General features: G+C 34.8%; 1 protein-coding gene across 1 annotated transcript in view; it reads left to right on the top strand.

Annotated features, from left to right (window-relative positions):
• The window catches only part of PXDN (peroxidasin homolog (Drosophila)), a 59703-nt gene extending 44602 nt beyond the window's left edge, over positions 1 to 15101 (top strand). The window contains exons 19-24 of the mRNA XM_009999249.1: positions 367 to 501; positions 2616 to 2824; positions 9299 to 9419; positions 12475 to 12607; positions 13838 to 13951; positions 14500 to 15101. Coding sequence (XP_009997551.1) covers positions 367 to 501; positions 2616 to 2824; positions 9299 to 9419; positions 12475 to 12607; positions 13838 to 13951; positions 14500 to 14622 — 835 coding nt within the window. The 3' untranslated portion in view covers positions 14623 to 15101. The remainder of the gene's footprint in view (positions 1 to 366; positions 502 to 2615; positions 2825 to 9298; positions 9420 to 12474; positions 12608 to 13837; positions 13952 to 14499) is intronic.
• The last annotated feature ends 3282 nt before the right edge of the window (positions 15102 to 18383 follow it).

The raw sequence follows: 18383 nt of genomic DNA on the forward strand, positions 1-18383 counted from the left end.
TCCTGCTACCCCTAGCTTATCTGCACAAAATAAAAGATAAAGAATTAGTCTCAGCTAATGTAAAAAGAAAAAGTGTGTAGAGGAGTAGGAAAGGGAAGCTACTGAAAAAGAAACAGTTCAAAGAAATCAGGAGAAAGGAAACTGTGGGGTTGACTTGCAGAGCCCTATGATGTTACTCACACATAAAACCTACGTTGCAGGATTTTTTGCATATACACCCACAGGTTGTTCACAAAAGATGTAGCACTGTCTCTGTCATTTTTACTGTGAGTTTCTTGTATCTCTTGCCTGTACTTTTACCACGTACTGATTATTTTGTAAATGTAAAATATTTGATATTAAATGTTTGTGGTTTTCTATCTGTAGGTTGTACGGTTCCCCACTGAACATAGACCTGTTTCCTGCTCTAATGGTAGAAGACTTAGTTCCAGGGAGCCGACTGGGGCCAACGTTGATGTGTTTATTAAGCACACAGTTTAGGCGTATTCGGGATGGAGACAGGTACATTAAAATACCATGGAAACCAAAAGTAATTTTAAATTAAAGATGCCTAGTAACAGTTGAATTGTCTTATTTCCAAGTCACAGTGCATTATATTTTCATTCATTATTTTAATGTTGTTAGAAGCTATGACTATTTATTTTTTATGTCTGTTACATTTAATGGTGAATATGTTATGCTGGTCACCAAAAAGTACCGCAGTCAACACATGCTGAGTTTCCTTTTACCAGTCATTGAAGTCACTTTTCTGAGAAGTGAATGTTACTCATCTCCTTTCATTTGATATTTTATTGCCAAAGAAATGGTGGTGGTTGAGACATTTTCATGGTCTCCATTACTTAAGCATAGGCTGGAAAAATATCATTCTGTGTATATAACCCCTATACATATTTCAAAGCAAGCAGTCTGTGCACCACAAGAGTTTTAAAAGGAGACAGGCTATCCCAAAGAACACAATTTGATAATTGTTCTTAAGTTACTTTATATGCACATTATGAGCCATTTCTCATATTCAGTTTCTACAGTACCTGAATAAGAAAATAGTAATTGCTGTTACTACAGCAGCTAGATCTCCTTTGTATACTTTCAGCACACTCACTCAGAATCTGAAAAATCAACATTTCCCTCATTATAACATAATTTGTGACCTAGAATCCTGTTTTTTGCATTAAATGAAGGCAGAAAGACTTACGCTGATTACTCCCATGCTAGTAGTAAGAGAAACAGAGGAAGAATTAGGAAATGAGATTTTATTTACTTTATCTAATATTATCTACTCTATGTAGTTAGAAAATTGCTACTTAAGATAGTAAAAAGCCTTTTTTTTCTTTGTATTTTTGTCACAACAGGATAATGATACTGCCTTTTTGTCTGTATATCTGCATTTTTCTAGCAAAAGTTTGTTGTTTTTTTTGGTTTGGTTTGTTTTTTTTTGTTTTTCCCCTAAAACAACATTTAGAAAATACAGAACATTTAACATTTAGGAAATGGGATTCTGCTGTCCAAAGAATATGAATGTTTTGAAGCAACATGGCAGCAAATAGTAAAATATTACTAGACAAAGTGAAAGCAACTCTCACATCTTTGAAAAGCCTTTACAATGGTCTGAGGATCAAAGCTGCCAGCACCATGCAAAGCAAATGTGCCTGTGCAGAGAAAAGGGTGATGTTTGAAGGGGGCCTAACTTTATGTCAAGATGAACATTTCAGAATCTTTTTTTCTGATCCCAGTACTTGTAATTTCTTTGGGCACTGTCCAATGCCTTATGAAAGTGATACAATAAGTAGGTAAATTGAAATTTGTTCACCATTCTTCTAAGTGTAGTATAAAATTGTTATTGTTTTTTTTGTGAAATGTAAACAATATCACTGTGAGCAATTCTTATATGTTAGAATAATGTAAAATATTATCAAGCCCTGGACACTAACTTAAAACATTTTCTTTTCAAATGGCTGGCTTGCTTTTAATAGTAATGTATGATTGATATTTTCTATTGATAACAGGCTTTTAAGCTCTTTATGTATGAAAAATAAATTATTTGAAACAACAGTGTTTTCTCCCTGCATATAACGGATTAAGTGAAGCATGTATTTAAAAGTCTGTGCATGAGTATAGACATTAAAATTGAAAAATAATTCCTTAGCAACTTAATCACATTTATTGTGATAATAAACAAGGTATAGATTAACTGTTCTACTAATCTCAGCATTTTTATCAGCATTTTTTCATACTCAAAGGAGAGCTGTCTGGAAAAAGAAATCTATGGTAATTTAAGCCTCTTTCTTAAAATAAGTTGTCTAGTGCCATTGTAGATGTCTAAGGATGTTGAAATGGGACTAAAAGAGAAATCAAAGGATTTGTTGAAGATTTCGGCCCTTTCAGAGTGTCAGTATCACAACAAGTAGGGCTGAAGTGACAACAAGCACTTAAATTTTAGCATCTGGATCATTCCTTGGATACAACTTAATGTTGAGAACAGGATTTATGTTTTATTAATTAATTAAGTAAAATGGAATTTATTAATTCCATTCTGAATATAGTTTTACAGTATTTTTTGATAAATGGCTTGTTTTGGTTTTCTCACTAGAAAACTTGTCTTTTCTGTGAGATTACAGGTTATGGTATGAGAACCCAGGTGTGTTCACGCCTGCTCAGCTCACTCAGATCAAGCAGACATCTCTTGCCAGAGTTTTGTGCGACAATGGTGACAACATAACCAGGGTACAACATGATGTCTTTAAGGTGGCTGAATTCCCACATGGATATAGTAGCTGTGAAGATATTCCTAAACTGGATCTCAGGATGTGGCAAGATTGCTGTGAAGGTCTGTATACAGGCGGATTTGGGTGTATTAATGTGCATTTTCTTTAGTGTCTGCTAATTGTATGTTAATAAGTTATTTGGCTCTTGTTCAGTTTTTGTTAAGTTACAAATTCAAATACGGAGGACAACCATTGTTAGTGAGCAATCGTTCCATATTTTAAATTAAATAGGCACATTCTGAACATAGCATAGATTGGATCATTGCACGGTGTAGGTATCTGTTTTCCTGTTTTCCTCTGTCACAGTTTGACTTAGGTCCGACAACAATGCTCTCGATCCCCCCTCCCCCCAGCCCAGATAGGGAAGGAGAGAGAGAAAAAGAGAGAGACTTGGCTGGATTGAAAACTAAACTACACAGCTTTAATTAAAACACTAATGAATGATACAAGAAAATATATACAATTATATACAAATATATTCAGGTATGGGCAAAACCCTCTTGCCTCCCCCCACCCCAGCAACTCCCACAGCACTTCCCTGAACTGGGAAGAGTCCCGAGGAATCCCGGAGCTGCTGCTGGAGAAAGCAGAGAGTTATGGGGGTCACGAGAGATCAAGCCTGAGGATCGACGGTGATGGATGAACAGAGTCCTCCCTGGACTCCGGCCATGGACAGAAGAGAAGGGGAGAAGAAGAAGGAAGAAAGTTGTCCTCCGTGATCTCTGCCCTTCCTCTGAGCTTACGTAGATATATGGAATGGAATATCTTTGGCCAATTTTGCTGTCTGTCTAACTCAGCCTCCTACGGGGGGGTCACAGATCTGCCCATAGTGTCTGAGCCGGCAGAGTGCAGGTGCAGCCTTGAAGCCTCAGTAGTTAGAAAAACATTCCACTGTCTTATCAGCCTAGCAGAACACACTGTTGCTAGTTACAAGAGAGCTTACTGAAGGAAAAAAAATCAGTAAAAAGAAAAATTGGTTTCATCCTGGCTCAAACCAGGACATCCTCCTTTTGTGGAAAAGTGTTCATTGTCATATTCAAAAGTTTTTCTTCAGAAATAAATGCTTTTTCTCCAAAAACAGGGTTTACTTAGCTGAATGAAGCATGAGACATTTAGAAACCCGTGTTGCTTGGTAGCCTGTATGTTAGTTTCTCTCTCACATGCAGATTTTTTTGCATGGCCTCTCGTTAGCCATCATCACATCACCCTTCACTGCATCTGTAACATATTTAGAAGATCATTCCCGAGAGAATCTTCTGAATCACGCAGATTTTTAGAATGATTTGCAGTAGCATCAACAACAAAATACTTCAGAGGACAATGACCTCTCTTTACTGAGATATCCTTGAGAGTTTCATAATAATTTTCTTTTTAATAAAACTCAAATGACATGCTCAAAAAGGATATTCATGAACTTTGAGAACTTTTCTGTGGAACTCTAATTATCTAGAAATTGCTGTCAAGCAAATTTTGAACTGGAAAAGCCTTGCTCTTTATAGACAGGCTGATGTTACTATCAGTTGATGATCATTAGTCTGATAATCTTACAGTTTTATAATCCTAGTAAGAATTTAGCTTTCAGTAGCAGTATCTTGTAGGTTTCCTGATAAAAGATATCCAGATACAACTACATAATCTTTTCTACTGCTGATGCTTTTGAGTTTACTACTGCTATGTAGGTGATTCAATATTCTTTCAAAAGATACACCTCAATAAAGAACGAGTGGATTGCAATTGAGAGACTTTTCCAGCAGTGTCCATTTACCTCTTTGGTAAGATATAATTGTCCCCGATGACTGAGAGCCCCTTGGTGATATAGCTCAGAATTTAAGGCAATAGGTAAAGGGTAAACTGATGGTATCCCTTCAACCTGGTATAGATACAGTAAATACTGAGGAAGGATTCTAACTAGTGTGACCTTATCATGAGAACAAACTCAGGTATCATTAGAAATTAAAAAAGCAGATAAAGATGTACTATTCAGAAATAGTGCACATTTTATCTTTTAAGCTGACTACTGTATCGTCTTGTCCAGTGAACAGTTCTTTAAATCAGCATCTAAGAAAATTCTTTTGTGGAAATCTTTGTTCTAAATGTTAGTAATCTGTGTAGACTAGGAAAAATAAATACTATAGATTTCTAATTTTTACCAGTTTTGTTTGTTTGTTTTTAAGTTATTCAGATTTTTTAAAGAATACCAGGTATTCCCAAGTAGATGATAATAGCTTCTAAAATGCTAGAAATGGTTGTCACATTGTAATTTTAAAGCAAAGTCTTCCTGAATCTCTTCAAAATAACCCTGACATATGCCAGAAGCATCAACTGAAAAGAAATTATCGCTTTTTAAATGCTTTACTGTAAGCAATGAAGTAATATTCTTCCAGTTCAGGATAAGTTCAGTTTGCCATGGTTCACAAAGCTTGACAGACAGTTTCACAAATACATTAATTATGTCTATTTGGAAAAATTGTAAAACTTTTCTTAGAAATTGTGTGTTGATTCTGTAAATGTTATGTTATCATTGAGCCTTGTAGAGCAGATATTATCTTTGGAAAGCCTTTAGAATATTCAGCCATTCCACAGCCTAGCTTGTATTTTCATTCAAGAATGTTACTACATGAGATTACTACTGGATGCAGTAAAATTAGACAACTGCCAAGCAAAAGAAAGAGTAAATAGCTAATGTTCTGTAAAAAATTGCCAATATGTATCCCCTTCTTCTTAACTCTTTTGAAGTGTGTGTAGAGGTTTATGAAGAAAAAAACAAAGTGTGCATTGCTTCAGCTGCTTTTTTGTGTGGATAAATGAGTGTGATGTTTTCTGTGAGAATCCAAGTTTAAGCAATTAATCTAAAATATTTATTGCATACTGTGACACTAGGGACTCACAACTACTGAGGAGGGAGGAGGTGGGGAGGCCATACACAGTGTACATTCAGGAGCAGCATTTCCTTTAAGTTAAATACATTCTGGGGATTTTGATTCTTTGAATTTATTATTGTTTATTTTTTAAAAGAAAAAAATATAAACTTTTCCACATTTATAATCCTTCTGTTTGTTTTATAATGAAAGTGATTCTAAGTTAAAATTTGGAATACAGAATACTGTTCATTGTACTTTATGTTTAATAAGTGACCTATGAGTTCAGCTGTTTCAGCTGGGTTAAAAAAATCTGTTTTTGTTATCCTTCCTGTTTTATTCAAGTGAAAACATTTCCATATGAAGAACAGGAAAACTTCTTAGTTACAAAAAGCTTCTAGGTTTCTAGAGAAAAGCTAGTATTTATTTCTTATAAAGTAAAGCATTATTCCTTTTTATAATAACAATACCAGATTACCTTCAGATTTCAGTTCACAAATCATACAACAGAACTGCTAGTTTATGTTGGGAAAAAGAAGGGGTTTCACTGAGCTACACAAGGTTTTTTTGTTTCCTTCACTTCCTACCTTTCTTTGTCTTGTCAGAGATAATGAGGAATTACTGCAGATTTACTGCAGCTCTTTATTTGAGATAAGAGCATCCAAGCTTCAGAGTTTCCACACAAGAAACATTTGGTGCTTTTTTCAGGCTGTTTGGGGGAAAAAAACCCAACAAAACCGAACAAAAAAGCAAACAAAAAACAATTTAGTAAAATGTTTTTTAGGTAGCACTGACTTTGTAGCTCAGTTCTGAACCCAAAACACAGAAATTGTACACCTCTCTTCCTTCAAATATAAGCATGCTTGTGACTATGTCAGATATTTTTGTGAGATGAATTATGAAAAAAAAAAAAAAAGACTAGAAATAGGTTCAAAGACATAGTGGCTCAAATGGAACCATGGTTTTATGCCGAATATGTGAATTTGAAATGTTTTCCCTTGTGAGACTTTAGAAGTTTCACACTTTTTTAAGTTGAAATTAAAAATTTCTCAGGCCTTTTTTTTATGTCAAACAATGACCCAGGAGGAAGCGTTTCAGACAAGACACAAGTCATCCTCATAAGTGTGAACTGATTTAAGAAACTGTGTTTCTCCTCCCTTTTACGGCTCCCACTCTAACCACCACTCCCACTCCTCCACTGTAATGCATTACAATAAATCTCAGAAATTTGAAGATTTATCAAATAAGAGCAATAGTTACATTACATATGTGCTTTTCTTCACATTTCCTTAGTCTCTCAAGTTTTTTTGTTTAATCTACTGTTAGATTAATTCTTCTTGGCCTAGATTTTGAGAGGTAATTCATTTAGGATTAAGAGTGCCCAATACTTTGAACATCAGGAGGTTTTCTGTGCAATGTACATTATAGGTGGATTTTTAAAAACTTGTGGGAAGTGAGGGATTTTCAGACAATGTGAACATGGCTTTCATATGCAAATAGATTATCTTGCACTTGCAGTGTAACAATTCCTAGCTTCTGGAAGAAAACATTGTCCACAGAAAAAAAATTATTAGGTTGCTTTTAAAAATTTTAAACCAAAACCAGGGGTCATTCATTTCCCAACTTGATACATTTGAGTCTTTAAAAACTACAGAAATGTCAGGTCTGTGTTCTTGAAGCTGCCACTGAACATATGGCTCTCATACTTACCAGTCTAAGGTAAGAAAACCTTCCCAGGATTTTAGACCTTTGTTCTAAAAACCAGACTAGGAGTTAAAAAAAAAAAAGGACCATTGTTTTATTGTACAAAAAAAATAATAAATAAATTTAAAAATCCATATTCTGTGAGGTGACAGTAGCAATTATTAAACAGAGGATAGCAGAAACCTTTCATAAATTGCTTCCAAGAGAAACTAAAATTTCTGTGACACTCAGGAAAACTTACGCCTTTAGAAAAAAAGTCCTCTGACAAAACTCATTTTATCTCCAGTGGCCCTTCAGAGTATAACCCCTTTTCTCACTATACTAAATATAGAAGTGTCTAAGGCTGATCATAAATACCTTCATGCCAAGCATCTTACAGACACAGCAGTTTGTTCCTGTCTGAAAGAGCTTAGTTTTTGAGTGGGCAGCAAGAAGATTGTGTGAGAAATAGCAGAACACACATGAAGAATGAACAATTTGTTGGCAGTAAATATAATCTAGTTCTTTGGTGGTGCTGTTGTTATAGGAGGAAGGTAATAAATTTACTTAAGAAGGGGACAAGCTGCAGGTAAAGAGAAGGGAAGGAGAAATTGTGTTCAGGAATGATGTGTAGGTATTGGTTTTGAACTGAAAATCAATCAGTACTTCTTTTTTGGTCAGTTTTTGTTGTTGTTGTTTGTTTTTTGTTGTTTTGTTTTTTTCTCCTATCTGAACTGATAGTAAGCCATTGATAAACTAAGTTTTTCCTAGCAGGGAAACTGTTAGAGTCTAGTTTAAGTTAAAGTCCAATACAATTAATAGTCTAAGATCATTATTTTTGTATGATCACAGAGCAACTTTGTTTCTCAAGTTGCTCAGTTAAACAGTGTTTTGAGGCTCTTTTATTAACTTGAAACTTGTGCAATCATTTGAGTTAATACTTTAGCTATTCTATCTAGCTACTTCTAAATTCCAGAAAGACTTTATAAAATGTTACTTTCTCAGTAAATTTGTCCTGGTGCCAGTTGAGAGAAACATTAGGGAAAATTACTTCTTCCCCTGTGCAGTTGCTTTTGTGGCTCATTCTGCTAATAAGAGACTTAGCTGGGATATGTCCATGGGAATCTGTTTTCAGCTTTCTTTTCTGTTTTCTTAGCAGACTCTTTACTTCTAACAGTTGAACATGTTGTTGGTTCCAGCTGCAGCTTGGCCTAATACAACTTTTTGTTTTAAAACTTCTGTGAACAGAAATGAGAAAGCTTCTATTTTCTCATTGTCTCCTATCCAAAGTTCTGTTCAATCTTTGTTTTGTTTTCCTTTTTTTTAAATGGGACTCCTTCCAAATACTCATGGTGTTTGGAAGGGTAAAGAAAGTGATCTGAAGGAAAGACATACTTCATCCTGTGAAGACATCCTCTTAGTATCTTAGAAGGTTTCTGTCATTATTATTCTCAGACTTGAGATATTCACTCTGCGGTGGAAAGTGTCTTTAAGTGACTGGTGATACCTTCAAATCCACCATATTTGGAAATAGGGCTGGTCAACCAATAAAGTGTGCCCGCAAATTTTCTCCAAGATTAATTAAAGATTCTCTTTCAGATGCCAAAAATAATAAATAATGATGCCTGGAATAAATGAGGAAGCACTAGGTTATTTGTTCTGTCATTGTTTTCCTACAATGTAGCTACCTCATTCCAAAAGCAAAAAATAATTGAAAGCCAAGAGAGTGGAAATTTCAGAAATTAATAGTTAAAGTAGCACTGATATATTTGTGAAAATAATATTTTTTCTTTCATTCCACAAATCTGATCTGTGAATACTCAAACTCTCTACATGCAGCTGGTGTAAGTGTTGTATAGCTGAAACACATTCAGCTGCCATCAGGCTGATTCCAGAGGGATCAGACAATTCAAAAGACACTGTAAAAAGTATTAATTATTTTAACTGCTGATATACACGGTAGTTTATAATGTATGATTTCTTTTCTAATTTCAGACTGTAGAACTAGAGGACAGTTTAATGCATTTTCATACCACTTTCGGGGGAGACGTTCGCTTGATTATAGCTTTCAGGAGGACAAACCCTTGAAGAAAATGAAAATGTCTAAAGCAGTAAGGTAAGATTTTTTTGTTTTCAAAATGGAATGAACCTGAATGATTTCTTTGTGAGTTCATACTTCTTTTTTCCAGTGTCTCTTTTCTCAAGTTTATGATTTGTGTCTTCCATTCAGACACTTATGCATAACTGCTAACAGTAAACCACTTTTTTTTCAAGCTCAAATTTGTGTAACACCCTTTGTGAGTGATGCAGTATAGTGCTTTGGTTCTTCCTGTGCTTTTCATGAAAAATCTCAGCAATGAAGTGTAATTTGGGGGATTTAGAATCCCACATTCCTACTGTGCTTGCAGTAACCAAACTGAATTATTTCCTTTCCTCCTTGCAGCTGTCAGGTGCTCCTGTAGAAATAGGAGGAAAACAAGTGTTGATAACACTAGCATAAAAGTTTGTGATAATGGTAGGGATTGCTTCTCGTACAAAAATACTCAGAGTAGGAATGGAGAACCGGAGAGCTGCCAACAATGTTCTTTATAACTCCCTAATCTTCAAAATACTATGGCAAGGAAATAAATCACAATGTCAGTCACAAATGTCCATCAGCTGCACAAAGTCCTTGCTATTTCCAGGGAATCAAATCTTATCTATGAATTAGTGAAATTGAGTTCTGCTCAAACCAAACATTTCTTCTGAAGATCCTTCATGATGAGTGAATTTGAAACTGTTTTGAGCTATAGCTCTTCCTATATGTCATGTGCTATCTTTTTGGTAAATAAAATGAACTGCTTGACTGAAACGACCAGGCAGAGTTTAGCCACTCTGGCAAGAGAAGCACATAAACAGATCTGTAGACAGGTAAATTAATTTCGGTAGATTCAAATACTCTTGTGAATGTTATACCACTGAAAAAACACCAATATTATATTTCACTGAACTGATAGGAAGCTGTCCTGTAGCAACGGAGCCTTTGAGTGTTTAGGATTTTAGACAAAAGAAGAAAGCAACTGAATATAAAGTTACTTATAGATGATGGAAAAGGAAAGGTTTCTCTGAAGTAGTCTGTGATGAAGGATGTTTTTTCTGTCTTTGCAAATGAACTGTTTAAAGTTTTTAAATTTATAAATGATTATTCACTTTTTAAAGATAATAGTCCCATAATTGTAAAACTGTAGAAGGGTTGCATTAAATAAAAAATGGAAGCAAGAAAAAATAAACACTTATATCTCAGGAATTTATATGTATTCCAGAGGACGAGGATCTGGCGGTGTTGCTTGACAGCTGGTTGAATATGAGCCAGTGGTGTGTCCAGGTGGCCAAGAAGGCCAGCAGCATCTTGGCTCATCTCTGTGGCTATCAGGGCTAGGGACATGATTGTCCCCTTGTAGTCAGCACTGATGAGGCTGCACCTCGAGTTCTGTGTTCAGTTTTGGGCCCCTCACTACAAGAAGGACACTGAGGTGCTACAGCGTGTCCAGAGTAGGGCAATGAAGCTGGAGAAAGGTCTAGAGCACAAGTCTTCTGAGGAGTGGCTGAGGGAACTGGGATTGTTCAGTCTGGAGAAGGGGGACCTTATCGCTCTCCACAGGTACCTGAAAGGAGGTTGTAGTGAGGGGAAGTTGGTCTCTTCTCCTTTGTAACAAGCTACAGAGGAAATGGTCTGAAGTTGTACCTGGCAGGGTTTAGATTAGATATTAGAAGAAACTCTGGGGAGGGTTATTAAACACTGGAACAGGCTGCCCAGAGAGGACTTGGTAGAGTTAGGTTATAGTTCGACTCAATGATCTTAAAGGTCTTTTCCAACCAAAACAATTATGTGAATCTATGATTCTGAGAAGCAACTTGTTTCATTAACTTGCTGTTTGTGTTTCAGAAATGAAGCTCCAAAATCTACAACTGTGCAATTACAAATTAGTGCTACTATATAGTAAATGGACAATATTTTATTTACAGCATAAATAACGCTAAAGCAAGCTCAGTCCTTTAACATTCTCATCAGTTCTCATGCTCGTTGTTGTATTTAAATTAGTGGTGAGAAGATTATTTTTTTTACCTTCTCATTTTCAATAAATTGAGCAGGTGAGAAGATTAAATTTTGTTACACGATAGCAGATATTTACTTTAATTTTGGCAGGTTATGTGTTTAAAGTTATTTTTCTTTAATTTAGATTAAAAACTATGGGAAGCTAAGTAGTTTGAACACCTGCCAATAAGTGCTGTTTTAATTTATGCAGAAGGATTATAAATCATGAGCTCTATAATATGAGAGAGGATTTCTTTGCCAGATCATTCTTTAGGTATCCATTAGCTCTGGAGAAGACAGGCCAAAACCAATAGGAATGCTTGTATGAACTCAAAGATCTTAATGTAATAAGTGACTTAAAAATCAGCATTATACTTAACTTTTGAATGTGTGATTTTGGAGTGGTGTCAAATAATATATTGTAGTTGTGGACATTTCCTCTGATGACTGTTTTTCATCAACAGAATCAATTGATTAACACAATTTAATGCTGTATATCTCTTATCAGATATCATCTGGAAAGTGCTATAGACAAAAGAGTCTAGATTTTGTGTACAATAATCAGTATTTATTTTATTTGTTATTTAAAATGGAATACAAGAATATGTTCATATCTCAACCAAATGTTTCCTTTTTAAAGTCATATTTCTTTAAATGCACATTTTGCTGGTGAACATATCAAGGGAGAAACTAGGAATCTGAATGTGAAATGTGAAGTTCATGTTTGGAAGTAACATTTCTTTAGACACTAATTTTTGTCTGCTTTCAAACTGGAACCTCAAGAGATTTCCCAGTGAATTTAAGGTGATGCTTTAAAGTGTCACAGATGACAACTTCATGTGTCTCCTTCCATAAAATGCATATATTATTATTATAAGTAGAAGAAATTCCATGTTGCAAATGATATTAACAGTAATGCACAGCTCACTTGACCTGGGGCAGGTCTCGGGGGCTGTTGTGGGTCATTCAGTTCCTTCATTTGTTGGTTGGCCTTCTTTTACATTTTTGCTAAGTGTTCTAAAATACCTGCCTAACTAAAAATGAGTTAGATGGATAATCTGACTTGGCATTCATGTGTTGCATTCATGTATTCCAGTTCTGTGAAACAGAGTAAGTATTTTCATAATGGCACATCAGCATCTAAGGAAAATACAAACATGCCTGCAGTGAATGACTTCAAAGAATTTGTTTTGGAAATGCAAAAAACTATTTCAAGCCTCAGAAACCAGGTAAGGTGCTATAATAGATAGTTTCTAAGTACAGACTTAATTTTACTGTTTTCCTAACATCACACCTCTTATGTTTTTAATATTTAGACATCCACTGCAGCAAAAAACCACCACATAAGTATCTCAAACAAAACACAACACAGAACATGATGTGTTGGTATTCTTTATTCCTATGTGTTTTTTTTTTTAATTGTACTGAAATATTCTGCAATTAGACCCTCTTGACTTCTGAACATGAAACTTTGAGTAACCATTGTATACTAAAAAAGGAATTAGTCTTTCTCTAAAAATTTGCTGTAAAGTTAGTAAAATCTTTTTTCCTGTCCGACATGTATAGAACATATGTAAGTTATTATTAACATGTAGAATTAATACCAGTACTATGCCAGACTACAGCTGTAAACATTGCTAAGATCTAGATCACTTATAGAAGACTTCTTCTACAATATAGCATAAATATGCTCTTTATTTAGAATAAGTCAGCCATAGTGCAATTCTGTTTTAAAAATGCATACCATACATGACAGACAAATCCAAAGTAGGCCAAAATGTTTGCCTAGAGTAATTGAGTTCCTCTAGAGCAGCTTTTCCATGTAATTTGTAGATGCGAATCATATATTTATTTGCTTAATAACTAGATTCCATCTTTGATGTTATTATTTAATCATTGTTATACTCATCTTCAATGCTCCCATTTTGACAGTGGAAATGCTGTGTTAAGACTTACTACATGTCAGTTAATTCTTTTTCGGATATAAAAAAGAATGAAGGATTGTTTAAAATTGTACCTTCCTAATTACTGTTCCCAAGAAGCACACATGCAGTAAGACAAATTAATCATATAACCCCTTTTCTTTGCCATTAAAGAAAATAGAGACAATAAAAATATCGAAGCAAAACTTTTAAATTTATTTATTTTTTTTAATTTCACCTCCTTTCATTCATACATTTTTGAAAGTTGAGATTTGTGTTTCCATATATGTGACACACAGTTTGATTCTTTTTGTGTGCTCTGGTTGTGTATTCCAGTTGTAGGAAAGATCAAGGACTGTTTCCATACTTATTACCTGTTTGCAGTCTTTTAGCATTATGAAAAACTTAAGCAGTGAGAAGAAAAAACCAGACAAGTATTTCTCCGTGGTTAATATAGCATAAGTGAAAAGACAGAATACTTTGCACAAATAAAACCCTTTCTTTGATTCAGTTGCTAACTTTTTGTTTTGTTTTCAGATAAAAAACCTTGAATCACGCCTCAGTAAAACCGATTGCACTGATGAAAAGGGTAAATCATATTCCAACAATGAAACCTGGAAAAGGGACCCTTGTACTGTGTGTGAATGCAAAGTAAGTATGTGGAAATCCATTTTGAGATAGAAATTATATTAGGTTCTGCTTCTAAAGCAGCTGTTCAGTTTTGTAACTGCTAACTTCTGGGTAGTAATTCCTAATCTTTTTTAATGAACAAAAATTATACTGTTCAGATATCACTGCCCTTCGCATAGGTTTCCAATCCAAGCTTTATATACTTCTATTATATATCTGTCTTCATTGAGGAATAGTTGTACTGCGAAAATTAACTGTGGAGTAGACTTCTTGAAAAAGTCTGCTAACATGCATAAAAATCAATAAAAGCTCATCTAACAGTGCTAGATTTTAGTTTTCTTTTATCACAGTGAAGTTTTATAAAAGATAGCTAAAGAAATCTGTTGGTACTTGGTATCCAAAGCTTCATGCCAGAGCATTAGATCCTGCTCCATTAAGGAAGTATAATACAACAAGCCTTCTCAGCATCAATTTATGCTAAAATAAACAGTAGCCAAGATGTTAGAGAAGAGAAATGAGAACATACACTTCAACAAAATGAAAACTGTATTTCTGTTTACCTGACACAGGTTGGTCAGATTACCTGTTTTGTAGAATCATGCCTGCCAGCCGACTGCGAAGCACCTATGAAGGTTAAAGGAGATTGCTGTCCAGTCTGCTTAAAACAAAATATTAATAAAAAGAAGCCATAAGTCTGCTTTTTCAGAATTTAGGGTGCATACTCCTCAAATAATACCAATGCCTGCTGATGGCAAAAACAGGTAACTACAGTCTTAACAACATCAGTAAATCAAGATTTACAACATTGTAATGGTGCTGTAACAGTAGAACATAATGTATAATTCTTTTTTTCTGCCCATGAAGGTAATCACAATGCAAAAACTAACGAAAGGGAAATTAGCAAACAGGTCAAAGTTAAATGTGTGTTAAACTTCTCAGGTTAGACAAACTCAAACTGGTGCTACTTTAAAAGAACACTGTCAGGTAGTTTTAGGTACCCAAAATGACTGGGTGTAAGACTTACTCTAAAATGAACATTTTGCTTCCTGTCCTTAATTAGCAACATTATTAGTTTACTATCCCTTTTTGGTATCAGTCTGACTTGATATTTAGCTCTTTGTTATTATTTAGTTAATGCAGGGGAAAAGAAAACACAAGTTCACTGTGCCCAAAGCCATGCCATAGAGGGCCAGTTTCTGCAAACCCACCTATGCGTGGAAGGTCTCTTGAACTACACTTATCATTTCTGCACCTGGGCCAGCAAGGAAATAAAGAAAACTACATGACAACTTTCAACATCCTATCATTAATACAAGGAGCAAAATGAATCTAAATTTTCCAAACAAAAAAGCTAGAATTAGTAAGAAAATATAAATTAATGTAATTGAAAGATACAAAAAGCAACTGAATGTATATTACAGGTGTAATTGACAGTGTTCCTCATTCTTTGAAAACATACATGACAGAGTAGCCTTGAATCTTAAAAATTGCCACAATTCTTCTTGTCAAAAAATATGTAATTGCTTGAAAACCTTTTCTTTTTTTTTTCATTTATTTTAAACCATTGTAACGTGACCATCCAGTCCAGTTTTAAAGCATGCTTCTCTTGATCTCAGATCAGCTCATGTATTCATATGGCCTTGTGTTGAAAATGTGAAATTATGTCACATGCCATTTTGTATGCAAAGATTCCTACTGATTCATTGTACATATTGTCAATAGACATATGTTCCTGATTATATTATGGCACTATTTGTTGAAGAAACAAACAAAAAAAGAACAATCAAAGTCAAACATCATGATTAGTTGTGGATTGACTACTTTTTTTGACAAGGTATTTGATTTTTTAGTTTTTTTTCCAGTTTCATGTAATGCATATATATTTTTACCTCAGTATTTTTATCATTCATGTTTAAAAGCAGTCTGACAATGGACTCTGTTTCCCATTTAATAAAAATTTAATGTTATGGAGTGTATGTCTACACTAGCTTTTAAAAGTTGTGTACTTTTTAGAATACAAACTGCATATTTTTGACCAGGAATTATATATTATATTCAGTGAAGGACAACTATCATACCTCATTTTACAGTTTTTTTGTGTTTATTCAGAATTGATTCCCTCCCTTAATACTTAATATGTTAGAATTTATGGCTCTATCCTTAAGTCCTAAGTCAGGACTAACTAGAACCAGAGCTCTTCTGTAGTTATATAGCTCACTGTCATCTGAGTTTATTGTTCAGTTTTAGGGAATAGAGATTTGGGTATCAAAGAGATTTGAGTATCAAAGAAATGTACACAAAATTAAACAATCTCCTCCTAAACATACCGGTTTATGCAAACAGACTGAATACTTAATTATTGCATGGTAGATCAAGTATCTGTCTAATAACTAACCTAGCACAGCAGTATGAGTTCCACTATAATATTTTGGCACATAATTTCTCTGATTACTAACAATAATTTCTGATTTGATAAACTGACACCATGACATACATTCAAAATTTGGTATACATTTAAAGCTTACTACAGAAACTTGTTTCATCCTATGGTAGAAACAATATGTATATGTGAGTGATATGTTAAAAGTGTGTGGTAGAGGTACACATGGAACTACAATTTATATTTTAAAGAATATTTTAATTGATTTTATATACAATGTTTTGACTCATGTAATTTCATATGGTAATACTTTTAGAATTGTTTGTGGCGAGCATGTTTGAGTATCATATGCTTCCTAGAAGTTGTCATTCCTGTATTTCTTTGATACTCCAGTATTTTGTTGACTTTTGTTGAGAGTCCAAACCACATGTCTCGTCTTGTAATTCCAACTCAGATGGAACTCCCATTGACCTATAGCAGGAATTCCTCAAAGAGGAAGGACTGCAGAGCTAAACCAAATATAATTTCACTGTCTAAACAGTTAAATAAGGCAGTAATACATCCAGCTTATTACTACTTGCATTCTTTTCTTCCAATTTTATATTAAATAAACTATCTTAAAATTTCTGCTTATAGGAGAAGAGAGTTTCCATTTATACACTATAAAATAGTACCTTTTATCTGATTGTTTCTTTTCTCCAGCCTCCAGATTAAAGTGGGAGGTTTTCTTCATTGTTCACTGTTTATTCATATGGTATATAAAATGGGCTTAGGTGTCTGGATATGCTTAAACAAGTGTAGTATTGATTTAATTTCTGCCATCCATCTGATTATAAGCCATTCAGGAAAAACAAGTCTCTATCCACAGTTTAAAATGTAATCAGTCATGGCTTGTACTAATTCAGTTTCGTTGCAGTGTCTGGGGAATCAGCATTGATTGTAACATTTCTGAAGCAGTGGCCAATGGCTAGATGACCATTTCCTCAGTAACCACTGTGAGAATATTGCTGTAATATGTTGCAAATTTTACATATTTATTTCCTTTTTTCATGTTACCTAAAACGAAGTCTTTGTTGTTTTTATTTTAAGCAATAATTTTACCAAAGAACTGTTTGCACTGTATAATGAATGCTTTTCAGTTAAAATAAAATGGGCCACATTTCCAAGTAAATTCAAGGTAATTTCTTTTCAATGAATGTGTTGTTTAGATTATTTCCTGAAGATTCCAGAGTGTAGACTTTTATCAACGATCCAAATTACTTACCTTAGGCAGGATTGTCATGATCAAGACTCCATGTCTCAGAACTAAACAATGAGCTAATGAATCATGTAGCTTCAGTAGGTTCTTTTAAATTATGACACATGGAGTTGAAGTATCTATCCACTGTTCTCTTCAATGTGATGGGTTAAAAAAAATACATGTAGACTAAGAAATTATATCTAAAAATACTTGTGTTTCTTAGTACAAATGTGTATTTGAAAACTCTTGGTGCTGAACAATTTTTTTTCCCTTTTTATGGGAATATCACAATACTTACTGTCACGATCCGTGACCTATTATATCTCCTTATTGGAGTGTATTAACTTATCAGGATTTGCTGAGAGATCCACACGTGGGTATCGCCTCACACAGAGGATACAGGAACTTATGTCCTGACTTTTTTGAGTGAATAACTCGCTCAGTGCTTACTAAATTTCTAACAGCAAGGTTTATTGTGGGGAAAACAAAGCAATTTGGGGCAGGAGGTTCAAAAGGAGTGATTACAACACATTAAACATATATGGGTACACCTTAGTTACACATCTTATTCACATGAGGGAAGCAGAGGGGAGGGATTTGCCCGAATGGCTGGATTATATTTTCCCCTATAAGCTGGGGTAGCCGGAATTGTCTCACCACGGCAGTGCAGGTTCGATGAGCTGGGTAGCAAAGAGGCTGCAGGCACTCCAAGCGCAGGTCGACCCCCCCCCACCACAAAGCGGCGGCAGTCGGTGCGCGGCTCCGGGACCGTAGGTGTGCAGACGCTGGACACGCGGCGGTTTCAGCGGCGCTGGGACTTTTGGCAGCAGCGG

Source organism: Chaetura pelagica, unplaced genomic scaffold, assembly GCF_000747805.2.
Source record: "Chaetura pelagica isolate M959 unplaced genomic scaffold, ChaPel_1.0 scaffold90, whole genome shotgun sequence".
Taxonomy (NCBI): domain Eukaryota; kingdom Metazoa; phylum Chordata; class Aves; order Apodiformes; family Apodidae; genus Chaetura; species Chaetura pelagica.